The sequence below is a fragment of the Apodemus sylvaticus genome, chromosome 3, assembly GCF_947179515.1.
Source record: "Apodemus sylvaticus chromosome 3, mApoSyl1.1, whole genome shotgun sequence".
Taxonomy (NCBI): Eukaryota; Metazoa; Chordata; class Mammalia; order Rodentia; family Muridae; genus Apodemus; species Apodemus sylvaticus.
The window spans coordinates 60,311,132-60,331,456 of NC_067474.1; the positions used below are offsets into that span (position 1 = coordinate 60,311,132).

Here is a 20,325-nt window from a genome sequence, read left to right on the forward strand (position 1 = left end):
CAAGATCAGAGGAGGCGGCTCTCTTAGACTGTCTCATGAGGCACAGGGGCTCAGACTCTTCTCAGTCCTCCAAGGTTCATTGGCGCCTTCCTGTCCTCACATGGTGGGCTTCTGAGACCAAGTGTGGCACAATACATCACACCATGAGAAAATAATCTTGAGAAATGGAGTGAATGGAGCACAAGGAAATGTCTTTTCTGGCTCTGACATCTGAAATGTTTGCTAATTCTTCTTGTTTAGCATTAACAGCAAAATCTGACACCTGCAGCTTTAGCAAGACCACTGATTTAAAAGTATGCATCCTCTTTTATAGATCACACACCTACATTACACACACAAGTGCACACAAATATGTATGTATATGTATATATATATAAAACATATGCACACATACACCACACTTACACAAGCACACACATATTAACATACACACACATGCACACAACACAAGCACATACATATGCTACACGCATGTATACACACATACACAACACACATGTGCACACACATACACAACACACATGTACACACACATAAACACATGCATATACCACAAATGTGCACACCACACACACACAAGCACACATGCACACACATATACCACAAACACACAGGCAAGACTCAGAATACTGTGGACAACCACTACTGAAATCTTGCAGTTTAACATCTTAACTGGGAGATTCAAGAATGGGCAGGTATTCCTGAATGGTCCATCTTCTCCATCTTGTTGAAACATCACCGAGATTTTATCAAATAATCATCACAGACTCTACAGTCCCCAGGTCCCCACACTCCTTATCTGCCCAATTTAGCCACTTGTTCAACGCAATAAGCAAGGTCAGTTCTACACACGTTGTTCTTCATGAACTCAGAGAACCCCAGGGATCCTTGCTCTCACACTTGAAGGTCCAGTCCCCACTCTGAACACTCTGAAGTCCTGTTGGACTTACACCTGACAACCTACAGACACATGGCCAGCCCTCTACAGACAGTAGGGAATGACAAACCAGAGATACATGTTGTCTGGGTATGTGGTACCCAGAGTGACCAAACACCAAGAAAAGCACTCGCGTTGAGGGCGTGTGCAAAGTATTGTAGGAAGGAGCCCTGTGCAGGCTGATGCTGGTGTCCCCAATCTCAGAGACGGTGGTGGGGATGGTTGATTTCCTACCTGTAAGGAGTGTGGAGCCCAGAGCTAAGACTCAGAAACATGGGTGACTGGAAGGACTGGTGACAGAACAGCAAGAATGCTGCCACTTGACACAGGCAAGGGTCTGCCTCCTATGCTTGGTCACAGTTGCCAGGATAACCACATCCTAAGTTTCTGGGAGAGGTACTTGGCTTCAGACAAGGACATGTGCACCAGAGCCAGCCACTGCTGCACCAACAGAGGGCCAGGATCACTTCTCCACTCTTGTGATCCCAGGTACCTCATCTCCAAGACTTAAGATGCTAGGCTTTCGGGTACCACTTGGCTACCACTGTGCAGTTAGTCAGTTACCAAAGACCTCAGGCCTCTAAACTCCCTCATTTTCTTGTTTTCTTATTTGCTTGTTGTTTTGAGACAGGGTTTCTCAAAATAGACCAGGCTGGCCTTGAGTTCAGCGGTCCTGAGCTCAGCAGCCTCCTGTTTCATCCTAAGTGCCGGGATCACAGGTGTGCTCCATCACCCCTGCTAAATCGCCTTCTCATACTTCTGAGCCATCCACAAAATCCTTTCCGGGATGTAGCGTTTGTTTGTTCGGTTGGGCCTCGACTATGCTGACACCTTGACTTCTCCTTTTACAGGATGAAAGACTCCAGCTGCCCGCTTTCTTCCCTAAAAAGTAAATTCCGACTTAAAAAACAAGAATAGATGGTTCACTCTTGACATCTCCTGCCCTATTTCTTCTTAAAACTGAAATGAGACCTACTTAGGTCCTATTATCTCCACTTTACTGTTTCTCCTGTGACTTGCAGGGTCCCCGCATCCCACAGCAGTGGATGTTGTCCCAGCGGGGCCCTCACAGCTAGCTGTGTTCTGGCTTTGGTCTGAAAGAAGCAGAAGATGCCCTGGGAGCCAGGCGTGGTGGTGCTGGGCCGTAATCCCAGCCACTTGGGACACTAAGACAGAAGGAGCACAGATTCACAGCCAATTTGTGCAATTTAGTGAGACCTGTTCTCAAAAATTTGGGGCTTTTAGTTTGTTTGTTTGTTTGTTTGTATTAAAAGGAGACTATATCCTAGTGTTAAGATATTTGCCTGCCACAAATGAGGTTCTAGGGTCCATCCCCTAGGCTGGGAAAAAATAATCATCTAGAAAGTGCCTTTCCCTTTTTACAATTCTGGAAGCTGAGGTAAAGAACATCACAATCAGAGCCCGGGATCCAGGGTTCCCAGCCCTGGAACCTGCAGTTTCCCTCCCCTGCAGCTCCTCTAGACCAGTCTAACCCTCTCACCAAACGCCCAGCACCGAGTCTTTTTTGGTAAAAATGCAATTTAGTCTTTATCCATCAACTTCTTTATCAGCGCTGTGCGGGAACCCTGTATTGCTCAGCTCTGAATCTCTCCCTTCCAACTGCATTTTCCAAATGGCCCATCACTCTCTGCCCGGAGAAGAAGTAATCTGAGGCAGGCTGTAACAAGGCTGGAACCTGGCAGGGCTCAAAAGCAAAACCATCCGTCGTCCCAGCTGGGAAGCCAGGGCTTCATCCTTCCCAGGCGGGCTGATTAATCACAAGAATCCAAAATGACAGGGGGGGGGGGGGAGGCAGTGGCCCTGCTGCCTCTAAATGCAGGCTCTGTTCCCACGGAGGAGTCACAGGACTGGAGGAAAACCCTGCACACATCTCTCACCACACCCGTGCTAATGGAGACAGGGGCTGGGGACTGGCACAGGGTGTGGCTTCCCCCCTGTCACTGAGGCCTCCTTTGATGCCAGCATGGCTGCCCACCAGACCGACAGGAGGAGCTGTCCCGGAAGTGAGCGCCAGCTTCTGCCATCAGCCTCACAGCCAGGCCTGGCAACCTGTCTCCCTGTGGCTCTCGTCCACATCTACTCCAGCCCGGCCCGTGCTCCCTGCTTCCTTCATCAAAAAAGCCGTCAGGAGCAGTGTGAAGTTCATGGCCTCCTTTCGGCCCATCTACAGACCCATCTTGGAGCATGCGTTAACATCACGCCTGGGCCCTTTTCGGGGCCCTGACTCATTTTTCCATTGTTCAAATTACAGGAGTCCCCTGACAGACTCTCTGGATATCAAACAAGGCTGGGTCCTGCACCCATTCAGTATTTCCAGGCATGGATGGTTGTGTCTGGCTCCAGCTCTCCTAGCCTCTCAACAATCACTCCCTCCCTGCTGTGAGAGAAGCAGGCTGAGGAAGTCTCAGGAAGGACAAGTCCCAGGGCCTGTTCACTGTGTGGAGTGCCTGGGCCAAACCACACATCTGTCTGTCTAACCATCCTTCCCCCGCACCCTGGGCTTTGCCATGGTCCTGAAGGTTGCTTGTTTGGCTTCCAGGTGACTTGAAGGTGTCTGTCCCCATGAAGCCTCTTTGCTGCCAGCACTGCCTAGAAACCAGGACTCTGAGGAAGCCTGAGGTGAGCCGTGACTGATTAAAAGTGTGCTTTCGAGGGCTGTGGCCCAAGAATAATGACCTTCTAGGTCTTTCCCGCAGCTCGTCTGAATGGCCCTCATGTTAGTCTACTGAAGTCTTTGCTCCCAACCTTGGCTCACCAGTCCTCAAACTGGGCTCTGCCTGTCATCTTTCAAGGTCAAGGGTCACAGCTCACAGGTCACCTGCTGTGAGTCACCTCTCCTCTATGCGCTGAGTCCTTCCATGTGCCCCTTCAAAGAAAATCCTCATCCCCATCTCTGTATGTGGCAGATGCTCCTGTGTACTAAGCACCATGTACCAAGGAAGCGTTGAAGCCAATGGCATACGCTTGGATGGTCACGGCATCCCTGCGCCTTTCATAAATAAGTTATTGGAAGCTGAGTGTGGTGGGACATGCCTGCGATTCAAGTACTTGGAAGGCAGAGACAAGAAATCTGCACGTTTAAGACTATCCTGCTCTACATAGAAAGTTACAGGTCATCCAGGGTTATATGGCTAAGCCCTGTCTCAAACAGAACAAATCAAAAAGATGTTTAAAAACACCTAGAGACTCAGAGAATGCCTAATCAGTCTTTGTAGGTATTTCAGGGGCATCTTAGAGCTGTGACTTTCTACAACTCTTTGAAGCTTTTCTTTAAAAAAATAAATAAAAAATTCAGTAGAGCTGACTGGTGCATGACTTTAATCCCAACATTTGGGAGGCAGAGGCAGGTGGATCTCTGAGTTTTAGGTCAGCCTGGTCTACATACAGAGTGACTTCCAGAGCAGCTGTGGCTACACCGAGAAATCCTGGCTCAAAAAACCCCAAATGAATAAATAAAATTACGTTATTTAATGCAGACGAGTGTTTTGTCTGCATGTGTATATGTATACCGTGTGTGTGTGATGCCCAGAAGAGGGCATCACATCCTTTGAAACCGGAGTTAGATTTTTAGATGGTCGTGGGCTGCCGTGTGAGAGCTAGAAAGCAAGCCAGGCCCTCCGCAAAAGCAGCAGTGCTCTGAATCACTGAGCCGTCTCTCCGGCCTCTGGAGCCTTCCTTACTAGGATTTTATGTTCATTTGTTTTCAATTGTGTTGTTTTGCTTTACTGGAAATAGAGTCTCACTCTGTAGCCCAAGCTGACTTCTAACTCTTGACATCCTCCTGCCTCAACCCAGTGAGTGCTAGAAAGGTTTAATTGCCTCTGTCCCTGCCCCGCCTCCTCTACAGCAGCTCCATGAAAAACCAGAGACAACTGCTTCCTTTTACAGATGCCGAAACCAAGCACTGAGAAGCCTGTGGCTTGTTCAACACCATCACTAGGGAACAGAGGGACAGGTGACCCATGGTACACCCAGAGCTCCATCTACTGAACTACCCTGACTCCTCAATGATTTGCCCCTGATGCTAAAGAAATGTGTCCTTCTTGCCCAGGACAGCAGATCATGTCTCTCCGGCCTCAGACCCAGCACTCAGTCCCAGCAATCTGCTCCTCAACTGGCACCTCCTAACACCTTCTCCATTAGCAGGCTGAGTTGTGATTTTATCCCGAAGTGTTACTTCAACAATGTACTTCACACCAGTCACACTTGCTCAGCTCCAACACTGTGCCAAGGGCCATGCTAGGTGCCCAGACAGGGGCTTCTGTCACACACAGATGTCCCTGAGTGACCACAGGCATAGACTTGGGTGGTGGGATCCCTCGGGTGACAAACAGGAGCCAGGGATGCCCTTGTGGCTGGGGCCAGGACTCAGTCAGCAAGGGGACCAGCAACAAACCACAACAAAACAGAGCTATAGGGAGCTTACTGGAGATAACAGACTCCAAGCCACGGAGTAAGCACTGAGCTTGTAGTGTCCCTCCATCAACAAGAGACGCCTCCACTATAATGTCCGGACCCAGGTCACAGCCTCCCCACTAGCCTCAAGCACAGCCCCACTGAACAAGAACTAATTTATTTGCAACAGCAGCCGTTTCAATTTTTTTCTTTTTTTTCTTTTTTTCTTTTTTCTTTTTTGAGATTTATTTCATGTATGTGAGTACACTGTAGCTGTCTTCAGATGCACCAGAAGAGGGCGTCGGATCCCACTACAGATGGTTGTGAGCCACCATGTGGTTGCTGGGAATTGAACTCAGGACCTCTGGAAGAGCAGCCAGTGCTCTTAACCGCTGAGCCGTCTCTCCAGCCCAGCAGTTTATGTTTTCCTATGCATCATAACCATCTGGTCGTTCTGGAAGTCAGTGTCTGACTCGGGGATATAGGTCCCTATGCTCAGTGTTTCAATGAATACTCCCTACTGACCGTCACAATGACCTCGAGCATTGCATCCCCATTCCACAGACAGAACACAGAGGCTCAGGGACCGCGCAGTGTCTACTTCACAGGTTGCCTGGCTGAATAACTTCCCACCCTGGGCCAGCTGTCTCCCTGCAGTCCACACACTAGCAAGGCGTTATAAACATCTTAATTAGCCTGTAATCCTTCAGCTGGCCCTCATTCATTCTACAAGTATTTACTGAGTACATGTTGTGTGCTAGAAAGTATACTGTATTCTTGAGGGAGCTAAAACCAGACCAGTTCTTGCCCCCCTGGAAGAACGAAGATCGAGTCACATTGATGGACTAACTAACCCACCAAATCCAAATGGTCCCTGCAACAAGCCATGGACAGGGACGCCATAGCTGGAGCAGGAGTTGTGATGTGTGGGTCTAAGTCAGAGCAGAGGAAATATGTTCAAGCTAGTTCTCAACGCAGGAAGAAAGATAGCTGAGGTATGGCCAACAGTGGCGGCTTGTGCAAATGCCCTGTGCAAGAGTGAGCATGTTCACAAAGGACCATGGGGCTGGGCGGGGAAGATGGGAAGGTGCTCTCTGCATTGGCTCTGGGATAGGTTGAGGTTAGAGTTGCTCCAAGGCCATGGGAATAGTCCTGTTTTGCCAGTCCCAGAACAACAGTGCATCCCTACAGGGTGTAAAACAGGGAATCCGGGTAAGCAGAGACCTGGATGCTGGCCTGTAGGGGGCAGGAAGGGACAGGTTTGTGCTCTTGTACTTGTCGTGCACACGGAACCATTCCTGGCCCACGTCTTCCACGCACGCCTTCTAGCGACCAGCTGTTTCTGGTCCATCTACGCATTTCCATCACCACCCAGGCCTTGGCGCTTAGGAAGCTTGTCCTAGTTATACACAGGAGGTTCAAATGTTACCCTGGAGATGATCTGAGTCTAGCAGGAGGCACAAACACTGGCACTGAAGTTAACACCACAGGAGGTAACACGTTCCCCCAAGAGCCAGGTTCTCCGAGTGCAAGGGAAGAGAGAGGATGTGTGTGAGCCAGCTGTGTAGACAGACATACTCGAAGCGAGCCGAGAGCGCAGAGATGGAGGTGCGTGGCTGAGCAGGCTGGTGGGGAGAAGGAAGAGGATGGATCTGAATTAGAGGAAAAGCAAGCAGGGAGGGTGAATTCCACCAAAGAAAACCTCCTGTCATCTGAAAAGAAAACCTGATCTGGTTGGGTTGGGGGGTGTGGTGCAGACACCCGCACAATGACACATGATAATGTGGACATCTGTGGAAGGCTCGACTTTCGGCTCCTTCTTGGCCAATGGCATGAAGTCTCTTCACCTTGCTCAGTCTCATCTGTAAAGTGAGCCAAATATCCCTCTCTCAGGAGGCTGGGAGTTCAATGACTGTCAGGAACAACACCGCCCGCACAGCACAAACAGCAGGTAGGGAGGGTGAGGAAGTGGGCTCCTTCTTGTCCTGTTCCCTAATCCTCACACTTGTAGCTGCATCTCTACATGTCTATGTCCTTTGTCTTTGTCTGATGTCATGACAATGACATTAGAAGCTCTATAAGGGCTCCGTAACTTCCCTAATATTCCCAGAGTCCTTCAGGATCTAGATTGGTCCTCTGGGCCCCAGTTTTCACTAGGGAGATGGAAACCTGTTCTCGTCGTGGGCCTCTGGTCACCTGCCGTAGTGAGGCGTGAGGTCCCGAAGCCATTCCGGGCCTTCGTGTAGAAGCTCCAGTGAACGGGTAGCTCCCGAAACAAGGCAAATTGCTTCAGCTGATACACTGGCGATTATTACAAGTGTGGCTGTTGCTTTCGGAATCAGCTCCCTCGAAACCAAGTCAAGTGGATCTTGAGCAGAGTGTAAAAATATCATTTTCTCCAGGCCCCTCCTGACCCCACTGCACAGGAACAGCAGTACCGCACGACTCCCCGGGGCCTCCGCTGGCGAGATTTCATCAGAATCCTGAGCAGTGAGATGCTTGGCAGGAGAAGGGGCCTGCTTTAGCCGGCAGCTGACACCCCCGGCACCTATGAAGATGGATCACTCCATTTATTTCCCACCTTGGATCTACTAATTTTCCGGAAGACAGTGACACTTCATCCTTCAACAGCACAGCACATTCCACAAGACCAGGAAAGGGGAAATTGGCAAAAAAGAAACCCCCAATCTGTCCAAAGGCATCACAATGGCCACACCTTTTACTTGGGCAAGAAACTTCTGACTGAAAAAATCATCTCACAGCCAATCACCTCTGCACGCGGTCCTATCAGATTTGCTTATCTAATGGGGTCCAGACCCATCCCAAGCATCAGGGAGACGATGACTTTCTAACCCCATTCCCTCGGTTCCTGAGTCACTTCTGATCACACAGCAGCTCGGCGCCCGGAAGAAGTCTTGTTATTCAGGAGGTTCCCAGGCCTGGCACAAGACCACCTGACTCACCCAGACTGATGACTTGGTTTCATTCCTACAGTGTCTCCTGGGACCAGAGCCCGGTCCCACCTCCATTGGCTCAGTGTGATGTCTGAAAATGGGCACAGGGCATCAGGACCCAGCTCCTGACGCTTCATTGAAATATTGCTCCAATAGACAAACCTGAGACCAGAGAAGTTCTCTCAAACCCAGACAGATTTCCCTCCTAGGTTGGGCTGTGCATTGCAAGATGCTACACACATATTCTATAGAGAAAAGGGGAGGGAGCATCAGCATGGCATCTCATCCTCTGTTGGAACATCCAGTGCATGCCCTGTCCTCTTTCCAGGACCTCTGGAGAGTGTGTAAAGAGAAGTCAGGAAGCTTCCCCCAATGCTTGTCACACAAAGCTCCTCACCAACTTGTTACGATGGCACTCACAGGTCCAGAGCTGGAATCAGGCTCGTAGACTCATTTGTTTGTTCCACGATTATTTTTAGAGCTCCTGTTCCATAGACCTGGGCCTGACATGGTGCTAAGATGGCAAAGAGGCTCTGTCCCAGGCAACAGCTAGCAGAGGCCCTGCCAACAAAGCGAGCTGTGGATGGTACAGTGGGCCTCAGCCCACCGGCCCTCTCTAGGACTCCTCCTGTATCATCCAGTTGGCACATCTGTGCATCCCTAGACAGCCAGGTACCGAGAGGAAGGCATTTCAGCAGCCTCCCAGCCTGGCCTGTTGTTATATAACAACCCCAGAGCAGAAGAAAACAGAGCAGCAGATGCAAGACATCTGCTTCTTGGACAGCTTTGCCTGTTCGAGCTCTCACCTTCCTAGAACCAAAACACAATGAGGTGAGAAGTCAGGCTTCGCTCTCAGTTGAGCTGGGAATGGCCAAGCCGGGAAAGGTGTTCCACTGGAGCCTCCTTGCCTGGCTGCTGTGGGTGAGTCACACCCTGTGTGACTGTGGCTTAGGCCTGTTACACTGCGAGCTTCTCACTGAGGACTGTGTTGCAGATCCTCACCCAGATCCTGGGGGGAGGTGCTCCCCAGCAAGTGGGTGTGCTCTCAAGGCTCCAGGGCAGGACTTGGCCTTGTTGTGGAAGCCAGTTATCTGAGTCCCTTAACCCCTTTCCAGAAACCCAAGCTCAGCACGTCACCTCCCAAGAAGATTCTAGAGCTACTCTTCAGGCCCAGTATAGAACCCCCATCTGAAGAGGACAGCCCTGACTCCAAAGTTCCCCACTGCTTCTAAAGCTCACAAGGGACGTTCCAAGAACATCCCTTGACTCTGTAGCTCCTCCCCCTCAACCGTCTCTCCGTGACTCCCCTTTCCTAAGTGTGAGGACACTGCCATGGTTTGTGCACTTTCCTACCTAGCCTTTAAAAATAATTAAGATGTATTTATCGTACGGAGTGATAGGTTTCTAAAGACGTCTCAATTCAAGCACATCAAGTACGTTGGCCAGGTTCAACCATCTGTGCCTTCTCGATTTTGTCTTCAGCCCGTTCTTCCATCACTCTCAGGTATAACCCGAGATCTCCAACACCTACAGATTCCCCCCGGTATCATCTTCCTGAAGGACCCCAAGGGGCAAATGCCCAAGACAGCCATGCGCTTCTCTGTGCTTCCCAGATTCCTTTACATTTAATCTGAGGCGGTAACTCTTTCTGGTCAAAGATAAAGGACTAGAACTCATGCATGTGACTTACAAGCAAAGGCACACAGGAGATTCCAGCGTATGTGGGGCCTTCCTGAGGGCTTTTCCTGACACAGCCTGCAAACAGCCTGTATCCCTTATGTTGCTTCTTGGGTGAAAGTCAACAAGAAGGGCCTCTGACACACACGAGACTTTGAGTTAAGTATGCTACAGAGATTCCAGGACGTAGTTAGTTACTGCCATGTCTATCCTAACAGAAGACACCCTTAGAGAGTACACATTGGTTCAGCACCACTGTTCACACTGGTCATCTTGCGCTTCCATCTTCTAAGTTCCCTCCTGGGATCTCAGGTCTCTGTGTATAGGACAACGTCTCCTCTGTGCTTGTTAAGAGGCAGGGCCAAATGTAGGAAGAAGCCCCTTTTTTAAAAAGACAACATCAGCCCTTAAAACTCTAGCTCAGCATTAGAATGTGCGCTAAACAGGATGGCCAATCCCTCTCATTTCCTTTCTAAGGGAAATCTGGGGACCAAGGTGTGTCTGCGGGTGCCTGTCCAGACTGAGGAACTGGTGGGGGATGAATATGGTGACGGCGTTGCCCCAGCTGCAGTGTGGGAGCTCAGGAATTGGTGCTGGTGGGAACTGAAGAAGACAGCACCAGCTTGGCAGCAAAGGTCATCTTGATTCCTAAAGTCATTTACACCTTGACCTGAGAAAATACAAGCCCCAGACAAGCAGTCCAGGCGAGCCTTCCCAGAAGATAGCAAGTCATCCAGTTACAATTCAACTCATCAACCATTCACTCAGGCCCACCATATGCCCAGCTCTGCCAGGCCCCACCCTCACCCACCCCCAAGAATCAGGCTTGCTCTGCCTGCAGGCAGCTGCAGCCTAGTGAGGGATAGTTGTATGACTGTCACACAACGGAGAACAGAGCCCAGTGAAGTCCTCAGAGTCTGAATCCTCTGTGCCCAGCACCCTTCTCAGCAATGGCCTCAGCAAACAGAACTTTGTGTTTACATAGTGTTTGAAGCTTCCATATGTATCTTTGGTCTCCCTCATAGCAGCTCTATATGGTCAGCATAATGGTCCTCACACTATACGGAAATAATAGTGGCAACACAGTAACAACAAAGTACTAGCATTTGCTACATCCTGGAGGTGGGTTTGGCTGCGGTCTTCTCATTGTTTCCTTATGCAACTGTTGCCAGGTCTCCAAGCAGGTTAAGTAGCATCCAGACTGCAGTCTCCTGACCCTGAGCCTAACCTCATTCAACAGGTATCAGGTGAGAGCGAAGGGAGGTCACCGACCTGCCCCATCCCTGCCTGTTTTCTATCAGGGACAGAGCTGTCAGGAACATACGCTTCTCTAGGCCCCTTTCTAGTGCCGCTCCTGCCAACCAGGTCACAGGGCCACCCTTTTCCTCCCTCTGCCTCTCCATCCCTTTTGAGACCCCAGCCTCTCTCTCTCTTGAGTTTATGATATGGCAGGTTCCAGGTCTTCAATCTCACCTTGTCCACAGACAGCCTCTACTTTCCTACCAGATCACTAAAGCCTAGCTCTTCATGCCCAATCTTCTTCAAAGCAGCCACGCCCAGTCCCAGGCTGCCTTTCTTCCCACGAGGCTGTCCTTGGGTACCACATCTCACACCTGGATGCTCCATCCTTTAATCTTGAGACTCTTCCCTGGGCCTGACCTCCACTTTTGCCAGGCTTCAGCTCTCTATGTCTGTATTATAGTCACCCCACCCAAACCCTCCTCTAAAAGGAAGCACAGATGTGATCATTTTCTTTCTGCCTTCGAAACTATCACTACTACCATCAGTCTGGCATTTCCCATGAGCCTGCCTTTGTGGATACCAATATCAGACCTTCATGACATCCATGTCCCTTTATCTGTCTCTGATTTCCTAATAGGTACAAATTCTTCTCCACTCTGTATTCCTGAGATTGGGTACAGAAAACCTCCCTTCTCTCTCTCTTTCTCTCCTTCCATCCCTCCCATCCATCTAATCTAATCTATCTATTTATCTATCTATCTATCTATCTATCTATCTATCTATCTAATCTCTTGGTCTCTGAAATCATGACAGGCTGGTACATGGCACAGGCCTGGCATGTCAGTATCATATGATTGGCTGGGGGTGAACTCATGACCCAGTTCATATCACTATAAGCCAAGCACCTCTGCTGGAGCATTTGGAAGGCAGAATTATGCATGCTGGATTTCCTGCAAGTGTGCAGAGCCACAGTTGTGTGGGGCCATCTGCCACCACTCAGGACAGCATGCCTTGCTGTGAACTAGCAAGGGATCAAAGCCAAGACCCAGAGAGGAAGGTATTTTTAAAGATGTCACCTTGCTCCTGGATACAGACACACCTGAACATAGATCACTCCAGGTTTTGCTTAGTAATATGAACCATTAGTTTGGGTTTCTACATGAGTCCTAAGTCTGGCAGCGTTCCTAAAGTTTGGTCAGTGGGGTACAGCCACTCAACATGAGCCTAACTAAAATCAGATCAGTCCTGCTTCTTTTTGCCCACAGCAGGAGGAATAGAACCAGAGCCTGACACATGCTGGGTAAACATTTATTTTTAAGTTGAGATCTCACTAACTTGTCCAGGCTGGTGTGAAATTCACTCTGTAGCCCAGGCATGCCTTGAACTTATGAATTCAATGTCCTGAATAGCTGGGGTTATAGCCTGTGTCATCAGATCTATTTTTGTTAACAGCTGCATTGATAGAATTCACATACTATAATGCTCACTGTTTAGGAAGTTCTATTCTAGAATGCATAGCCATCTCCACTCTTACATCCTATCCTGAGCTGAAGATAGTGACGGATCTCTTGCTCTGCCCTCTGTTTGCTGGTCATTTCTCTCAGGCCAGACCTGCGGTTCTAGCCTTTCCACAGCACAGCAGCTCTAGCAGGTGCTTGGCACACACCTGCAGAGCTGAGCTCAGCTCCTAAGGAGCACAGACACAGCTCACAGCTCTCGGAATCCTTTGTAAAACACAGTGCAGGGAGTAGTGAGATAGCTGAAGGAAAGGACACTTGTCACAAGGCCTAGTGACAGGAACACAAACTCCAGCATGCACACAAGGTAGGAGTGAAATGACCGATTCTCTTAAGCGGCCTTCGATTTCTACATGTGCACAGTTACACACATAAAACAAAGTGCAGCACGTAAATGAGCAGGGAGCTGGCAAAGCTGCTCGGGAGAAGGCAGCGTCTTCAATCACTTGCTTCTGCTGGGATTTCTAAGCCGGATCCCTGCCTCGTCAGAGTGATCTTCCTGAAAGCGAGCTGCATGCTTAGGTGGTGTGCCTTTGATTTCCTGAACCTTCTTTTCTTCTATTACAATATTTTGAGTGTGTGTTTTTTTAAAAAAAAATACTAACAAGTCAGAAAGCTGCAATCCAACAGCAGGGAAACGATTAAATATTTATATGTGCATGGGAAAGAGTAGTATACAGCCACTAAAAATCCTATTAACAAGATAGACTTAAAGACATGGGGAAATGCACATGATGTGATAGTAACTGGAAAAAAGAAAATATTAAACCGAAAGAAATAATCCTAATTATTTGATGCAATTACTTTTGCAAAGGTAGGTCATGAGCAATTATTTTCTTTATGCTTTTCTATATCTATCAATTTTTCTAAAATGAGCACTAATCAGATCAGACCCACCACCATTATTTTTAGTATATTCCTTGATTATTATAATTATTTTTACTAATGTGGCTATCAAAGGATTCATAGGTAGTAGAATCCACCAATTCCACTTTTGTATCTGGATTGCTTTCAGACATAGAGCAGAGAATCTGACACTCCAAATGCTACTCCCAGCTTTTTCTTAAGGTGGGAGCTTCAAAGCCTCTGCATAGCTTCTGGCACTTCCTCGTGTCTACAGTTTCAGTGCCTTTCTTGTGTTTTTATTATGCAAGTCCTCCTGGAATCCATAAACAAGTGATGCAATGCTCCACTAAAGAAGCAGAAGTCCGACCGCCCAGTGATCTGTTGTGATGCCCCATCAGCAGACAGATGCTCGATAGAGGCCTTGAATGTTCTCGGTTGAGCTTGGAATATCTGTTACTAGAGATGCTGGTACAAGTTCAAGGCCTGCCTGAGCTACAGAGCAAATTCAATACCATCTTGGGCAGCTTATGGAGACTATCTCAAAATCAAACTGTAGGAGAAGATCTGGGGTTATAGTTTACAAAGCCTTTGGCTTCTGGGTTTGGTCCCCAGTATTATAAAAAGGAAAACAGGAAGTTCTATTGTCTGTCTCATCACAGAAGAGGCTCAACCAACACAAATATGTAGAGGAGGTAGACTGGTCTGGGAGAGCAGATAAACTATACCTTGCTGTATCTTTCATCCTTTTCACAGGTGGTGTGGACCAAGGTCCATCTGGGCTTCCTTCAGTCATTGGCCATTGAGGCCATGACTGATATCAAATGTCAACAAAGCCAGGCAAGATTTAGCCCATCTCACTGGCGAATCCTACATTGGAATCTTCTGACAGGAGCAGCAGACGGTGAAGAGGCAGCTCTCTCAGTGCACAAGTACAGCCTTGCATTACCAGGGGCCGCTCACTCACTCAGAAGTGGCAAGTGCCTTTCAGATTGCCCTGCATCTGCTCCAAGTTCTCAGACTGATTTTTCCTTCAGTCCAACTCAGAGAAAACCTTAAAGATGAGGTTAGTTGTGGGAAGGGGAGTAATTATAGGTGCTGGGCACTCTCCCAAATATGATACCTCATGCAAGAGATGATATATTGACTCTCAGCCAGAATTCCCTTTTCTGGTGGTAACCTCCATGACTCTCTTAGAGACTGTAAGACCAAGCAGGGGAAAGAAGCATTCTTAATATTTTAGCAGTGACTGACTTATCCCACCTAAAGCCACGGCGTCTTACTGGTGAATCCATACCAAATGGAAGTGCAGAAAGGGAGGCAGTTATTTATCAAGTGCTCACAGTGTGCCAGACAGCGCACTGGCAGAGGAGTCTGCTGGCATCTCTCTGTAAGCCCCTGGACGCCATCCGACAGAGGATGGCTAACCACTCTGCTCTGGAGATATGGACACCTGCATTTAGAGGCATTAAAGATTAACTGCCCAATTCAAGGTCATGAGTGAGCAGGGTCAGGGGTCAGAGGGATATCCTAGATATCCTATTTCTGCCGTGTTCAAACCTAAAGCCCCAGAACAGGTACAGTTGACAGTATACTGAAATCATCACCTACCCTCCTCCCAGTGCTGTTTCTGAAATATTTCCACCAATCAAAGCACCTCTGACTGCCTCATCCTCTTGACTTTGGGCCCTCTCATTCAGAAAGCCACCAAGAGGTACTTGAGAAAAAAAAATGTAAAAGCTTTGGCCCACACGCTGCACCCTAGCACCCATCCCTCTGCTGCCACAAGCAGATTAACAGGAAAGTTCCCAGGAAGCATTTGGAAACATTTTGCAAGACATAGTCATGATGCAAACAGGGCTGCCCTGTCTACAAATGGTTTTATCTTCAAAGAACCAGCCTTTCCCTGCCCCTTCCAGAACATGGGCAGAAGTCACATGAAAGAGTGCCGAGGAGATATGCCTCTGCATAAATACACAGCACTGTCACCTAGCATGTGAGCATGTGCCAGACCAGTACCCCTAAAGTACTTGAACCGCTCAGGGGGAAAAAACAGAGGGTGTCAGGAAACGTCAATCGAAAGTGATTTCACACACGGTTAGCCCTGCACAGCCACCCAGTGTGTCTCTTCCCGAGGCAGAGGAGTCTCTCCGCCTGCAGCAACCTGCGCTCACCGCCACCAACTGCCACCGATGCCTTCACCTTTTATTTACAGAGCAGAACAGCAGGCTGCTTCATCGGTGAAGCGGGGGAGGCAGGAATGAGATACAATCTACATTCTGCTCTTTTCTGGGGGGTGAGGGGTATAAAAAAGGGGGTCAGGCAAGGGAGGAAGCCAAGCCCAGGTTACACCACCAGCGGGATGCGTCTTCCCTGAGGAGTCTTCCCGGGCTCCAGCAAAGGCGCGCCAGGGGAGCCCTGGAAGCCAGGGTGGAGAGCTGCGCCTTGGCTGTGCTGGGAGATCCAAGAGGCGCCAACAGAGCTCACAGTAAAGGAAATCACTGCCCCCTTCAGGCCGAATCTCATCTCCTAGGCTGCGGACCGAAGAGTAGGGGCTCCCTGGGTCCTGAAAAACTCGCAAACCCGACCTTGTTCTTGATCGCTCTTCCAGGCCCTCTCTTCGTCCTAGCCTCAGAGGTGGGCAGTCAAGGTCTGAGCTGAGGCTTCTTGGGAACCTAGACAAGAGGGCGTGAGACCGGAATCTGGGATGGAAAGGTCTTGGTTCTCCAGCTCTGCTCAAAAAAGAAGGCCGGAGGGGAACCCTCTGCCACACTCCAAGTCTAGGCTCCCACGACTCGGACGCCTCAAGTGTGCACCTGCTCAGCTGTGCCAGCAGCTCCCCAACAAAAGTGGCAATGCGACCCAACACCAGCACATGTCCCGGGCTAGACCTGTCAAGCCACTCTATGAGCAACTAGCCCAAGGCGGGGAAAGGGGGAAGGCAGGTGGGGAGAGGGGGAAGGCGGGGAGGCTCCCAAAACTGCTCCAGCTACTGCTAGCGCTGGACAGATCCAGGCAGCCGCGCTGCAGAGCCCTCAGGGCTCCGAGGCTGACCACGGCGCGCTTGCCCGGAGCTGCAGAAGCGCACTACAGGACCGGTCCTGCCCGGAGCTTGACCCCCTAGGGTCCTGGAGCCCTCTGGCCCTAAAAAGGGCGTCTTGGATTTTTTTTTAGGGTCTGGGAATAGGCCCCATAGCCTGTCCAGCTGTAGCTGGCCCAGTTTGTAGTCAATGTACTTGTTCCTCTCACTTGGCACCCCACAACCCTAGGAGCGGCGCCCGGACAGGGACAACCATAGCAGGCCTCTGGGAATCCAACCTCTCCCATCTCTACTCCTCCTCTGGTCAAAGGAGACCCCATTCCAGACCCACCCACACATACTCGCAGAGGTGAAAGGTGTTCACAGATCAGGGTCCCATCTGCACCAGCCAAGCCCAGTGGGACCCTGATGGACACAGTATGCGGTCAGCCAGCTAGGAGGGGACAATCACAGCTCTGTCCCTCCTCGACGCCCCAGCCCAGACGGCGGCATGGGCGACTGGACACTTACCTCGGTGTCATAGAGTCGCAGGTCCAGGAAGTAGGGGCGCAGGAGTGACTCGTTGCGGATCTGCTCGATGGCTAGCTCCACGGCGGGGAGCACGCCGCGCCCGATGCTGCCCTTGGCCACCTCCTTGGTGAGCGGCATGAGGCCCATGATGGAGAGCGGCGGGCTGCTGGGCGGCGGCCGGGGGGCGCCCCGCGCCCAGCCCCAGGCCCCGGGCACCAACGACAGCAGCAGCGACAGCAGCAGGGGCAGCAGCAGGCGCGCGGGCGGCGGCGGTGGCGGCGGCGGCCGGGGCTGCCCGGAGCTCGGCGGGGAAGCCATGCCGCGCCGCGGGCTGCGGGCGCCAGCTCACTCGGCCCGCATGGCCTGGCCCGGCCCGCCGCCCGGCGCCGAGCTCTGCCCGCGGCTCCCGCGCAATGGCGCCGGCCCGGGCCCCGGCTCGGCTCCGGCTTCTGCTCGCTCAGAACGGCCGCGGTGGCGGCGGCTCCCGTGACGGATCAATCACGCCGGGAAGGGGTGGGAGCCAGCGGAGTGCGGGAGGCGGGGAGCCAGCGAGCGAGCGAGCGAGCGCCGAGGGGGCCGAGTCTCCGCGCGCCTCTCTCCAGCGCGGCCGCCCCGCACCCGGCCGCCTCCTCCCGCCTCCGTGTGCGATCGCAGCTCTTTCCTGCTCGGAGCCGCGGGACGGCGGACCCTGGAGCCCGGCCAGGGGAGGGAGGGCGGCAGGAGGCTCGGGAGGCGAAGGCAAGGCTGCTGAGCGGCGGCTCGAGCCGCCTCCGGGGACAGGGACGGGCCGTGCGCGCCGGGGGAGGGGGAGGCGCCGGCGCTGCGGCGGCCACGGGGAGGGCCGTGCTCCCGGCACACGCACACTCGCGCCCCGGGCGCTGCGCCGCGCCGGCTGCTGCGGCCGGCTGACCCCGCCGGGGACTTGAGCTCCAGAGCACCACGGTCGGGGAAATCGGAGCTGCTACGCGCGGGGGATGTGGGCGCCTCGCCCTGTGCTTCCTGAAGCACCTGCAAGGTGGTTAGGTACTGCTTCTCCCAGGTCTGGGCGGGCCAGTCAAGGGAACGAACGTTCCACAAAGGTGTTCTAGGAGCACCTGCAGCCTGCGTTCTCCTGTGCCAGCTACCGCGGCACCTGGGACCCTTGATCCAGCCTGGAGTCCTTTGCCAACCCCAGGCCAGGGCTGGGATTCGAGACCTACCGCCCCGCCAGGCATTTGACCTCCCAGTGTCCCCAGTCCCAAAGGGCCTCGCCTTAAAATTCTCCCCTGGGTGGGAACTCTGTCTTCAGTCCCAAGAAGCACAACACGACCCTGGACTTGGTTCATTCTATCTCCCAGGTGGCATAAGCACACTGGATAACCGCAGGCAAAGTAGTCCTGGGCAGGATGGACCTGAGTGACCCCTCTGTGTCTCCCGTGAAACATAGTACTTGTGAGCACTAACCTACAAAGTCCCAACGCCTGATTAATACAAGGATACATCACATTACGAAACAGCCCATCCAAGCACTGTGGACCATAAGCGCGACCTTGTAACAAGGGTGGGAATTTAACCTTCACTGACTGCTTGTTACCTGCCATATCTGATGTATCCTCAAAACAGCCGTATAAACGTAGTACATTGGGTCTATCATCCCTGCTTTACAGGAGAATACACTGATCAGTAGGTAGAAAATATACATGCCTAATACAGGGGAAGCAGAAGGTACAGCCACCAAGGACTCTTCCGCACCCTTGATATTGGAAAGCCCCTCCGAAAGGAGGACACGGGAAGCACGGTGATCCCAGTAGCTCTAGATTCCGTTCCTCCACACAGTTTGTAATGGTTCATCTAAATGGAGTCTGCATATCTGAAACTAGGCAGGCAACCCCGAGGAAGCAGGGACTGTCAGGAAGATAGAGCGAACCCAGGCTGAGCAGAGGACGGCAGTACCTTGGACAGCTCCAGAGACCCTGGGGCCAGCTCAGCCGGGGCGCATAGCCACTTTCTAAGCAGATGTAATTTGTCCCTCTCTGCTGGAGGTTTGTGCAAGAGCAAAGCTCATCCAAGCACCCCCATCTTCCAGACAAAAAGATAGTCTGGAGGCAGCAGCAACCCCAGACATTCTAGCAGATGTCTCACTGACAGGAGGAGACCCTGCCCATCAGCCTGGCTCCAGGCCAGACTGTGACCTCATGCCCACTTTGCTTGTCTGGGCATCCTTGGGACTCTCAGTTCCTGTCCTGGTCTTGAGTTCCACTGTGGGTGACTGGGTCCTTGGCGTTCTCCCTAGTTCTGAGTCCCTGCCTTAATCACTAGCCTGGAATCCCTGTTCTTGGAGAGGAGGCGCTGGGCTGCTTTCAGCCAATAACCATTCCTTCTTTTTACTATATTCCGCTTAGGAGGCCCTCCTCCACATTTGCCAGGAAGGTAAGGAACTGAAGAAAGCAACTCCAGCCATTGTTCCTGTTGACTTGCTGTTCTGGTTGAGAAAAAGAGACAGTACCTAGGAAGAAGGGGACATTTCAGGGTCTGGGTGTGAGGAAAACCCATTGGCGGATAATACATCGGGAAAGAGAATTGGGACAGGTGAGGTCAGGATAAGATCCAAAACAGGGAGTTCAGAGAAGGGCTCACTACAACGACTCCTTAGCAGAGACCTACGGGAGCTAAGACAGAAAGTCAGTGTCCCAGGAGAGAAAAGGGCCCAGGACAAGGGGTAGGAGGGAGAATGCCATGCTTGAGGGCAGTCAGAGGCCAGGGCAACTGGCACAGAGTGAATGAGGGGAAGAGTGGTATGAGCCAAGGCCAAAGCCAGGAGTGACCCCGAACCTTGGTGATGTGAGGTCGCTGGCTTCACTGGCAGAATGGAGCCGCAGCACCGTGCCCTGATCTGAGCTGTTGGGCCGGGCTACTCTGGCAGCTGAGTGGCGATCCATTGGGCTGAGGAAAGGGCAGAGGCAGGCACACCAGCCACATGCTCAGCAGCATGGCAAGAATCAGGGTAGAAGCAGGGGAGGTGACCACGACTGGGGCGGCCATTGTTCTTCTTATTAATGGGAATAAAAAGCACTGACCAAGTCGCAGGACTGTGGAGATGCTTGATGTAGTCCTCTCCTTATAAGAAACCCAACAAAGCCTCAGGGTAGCCCTTCACATCCAGAGGGGAGTCAGTGCTAGCTGGGGCTGCAGTGCTTAAAGTCTCATGGC

The 20,325-nt window shown here is 51.4% G+C and overlaps 1 protein-coding gene across 1 annotated transcript in view; it reads right to left on the reverse strand.

Moving 5' to 3' along the window:
* The window catches only part of Gabbr2 (gamma-aminobutyric acid type B receptor subunit 2), a 339,984-nt gene extending 322,287 nt beyond the window's left edge, over positions 1-17,697 (reverse strand). The window contains exon 1 of the mRNA XM_052176457.1: positions 17,137-17,697. Coding sequence (XP_052032417.1) covers positions 17,137-17,454 — 318 coding nt within the window. The 5' untranslated portion in view covers positions 17,455-17,697. The remainder of the gene's footprint in view (positions 1-17,136) is intronic.
* Positions 17,698-20,325: the final 2,628 nt, after the last annotated feature.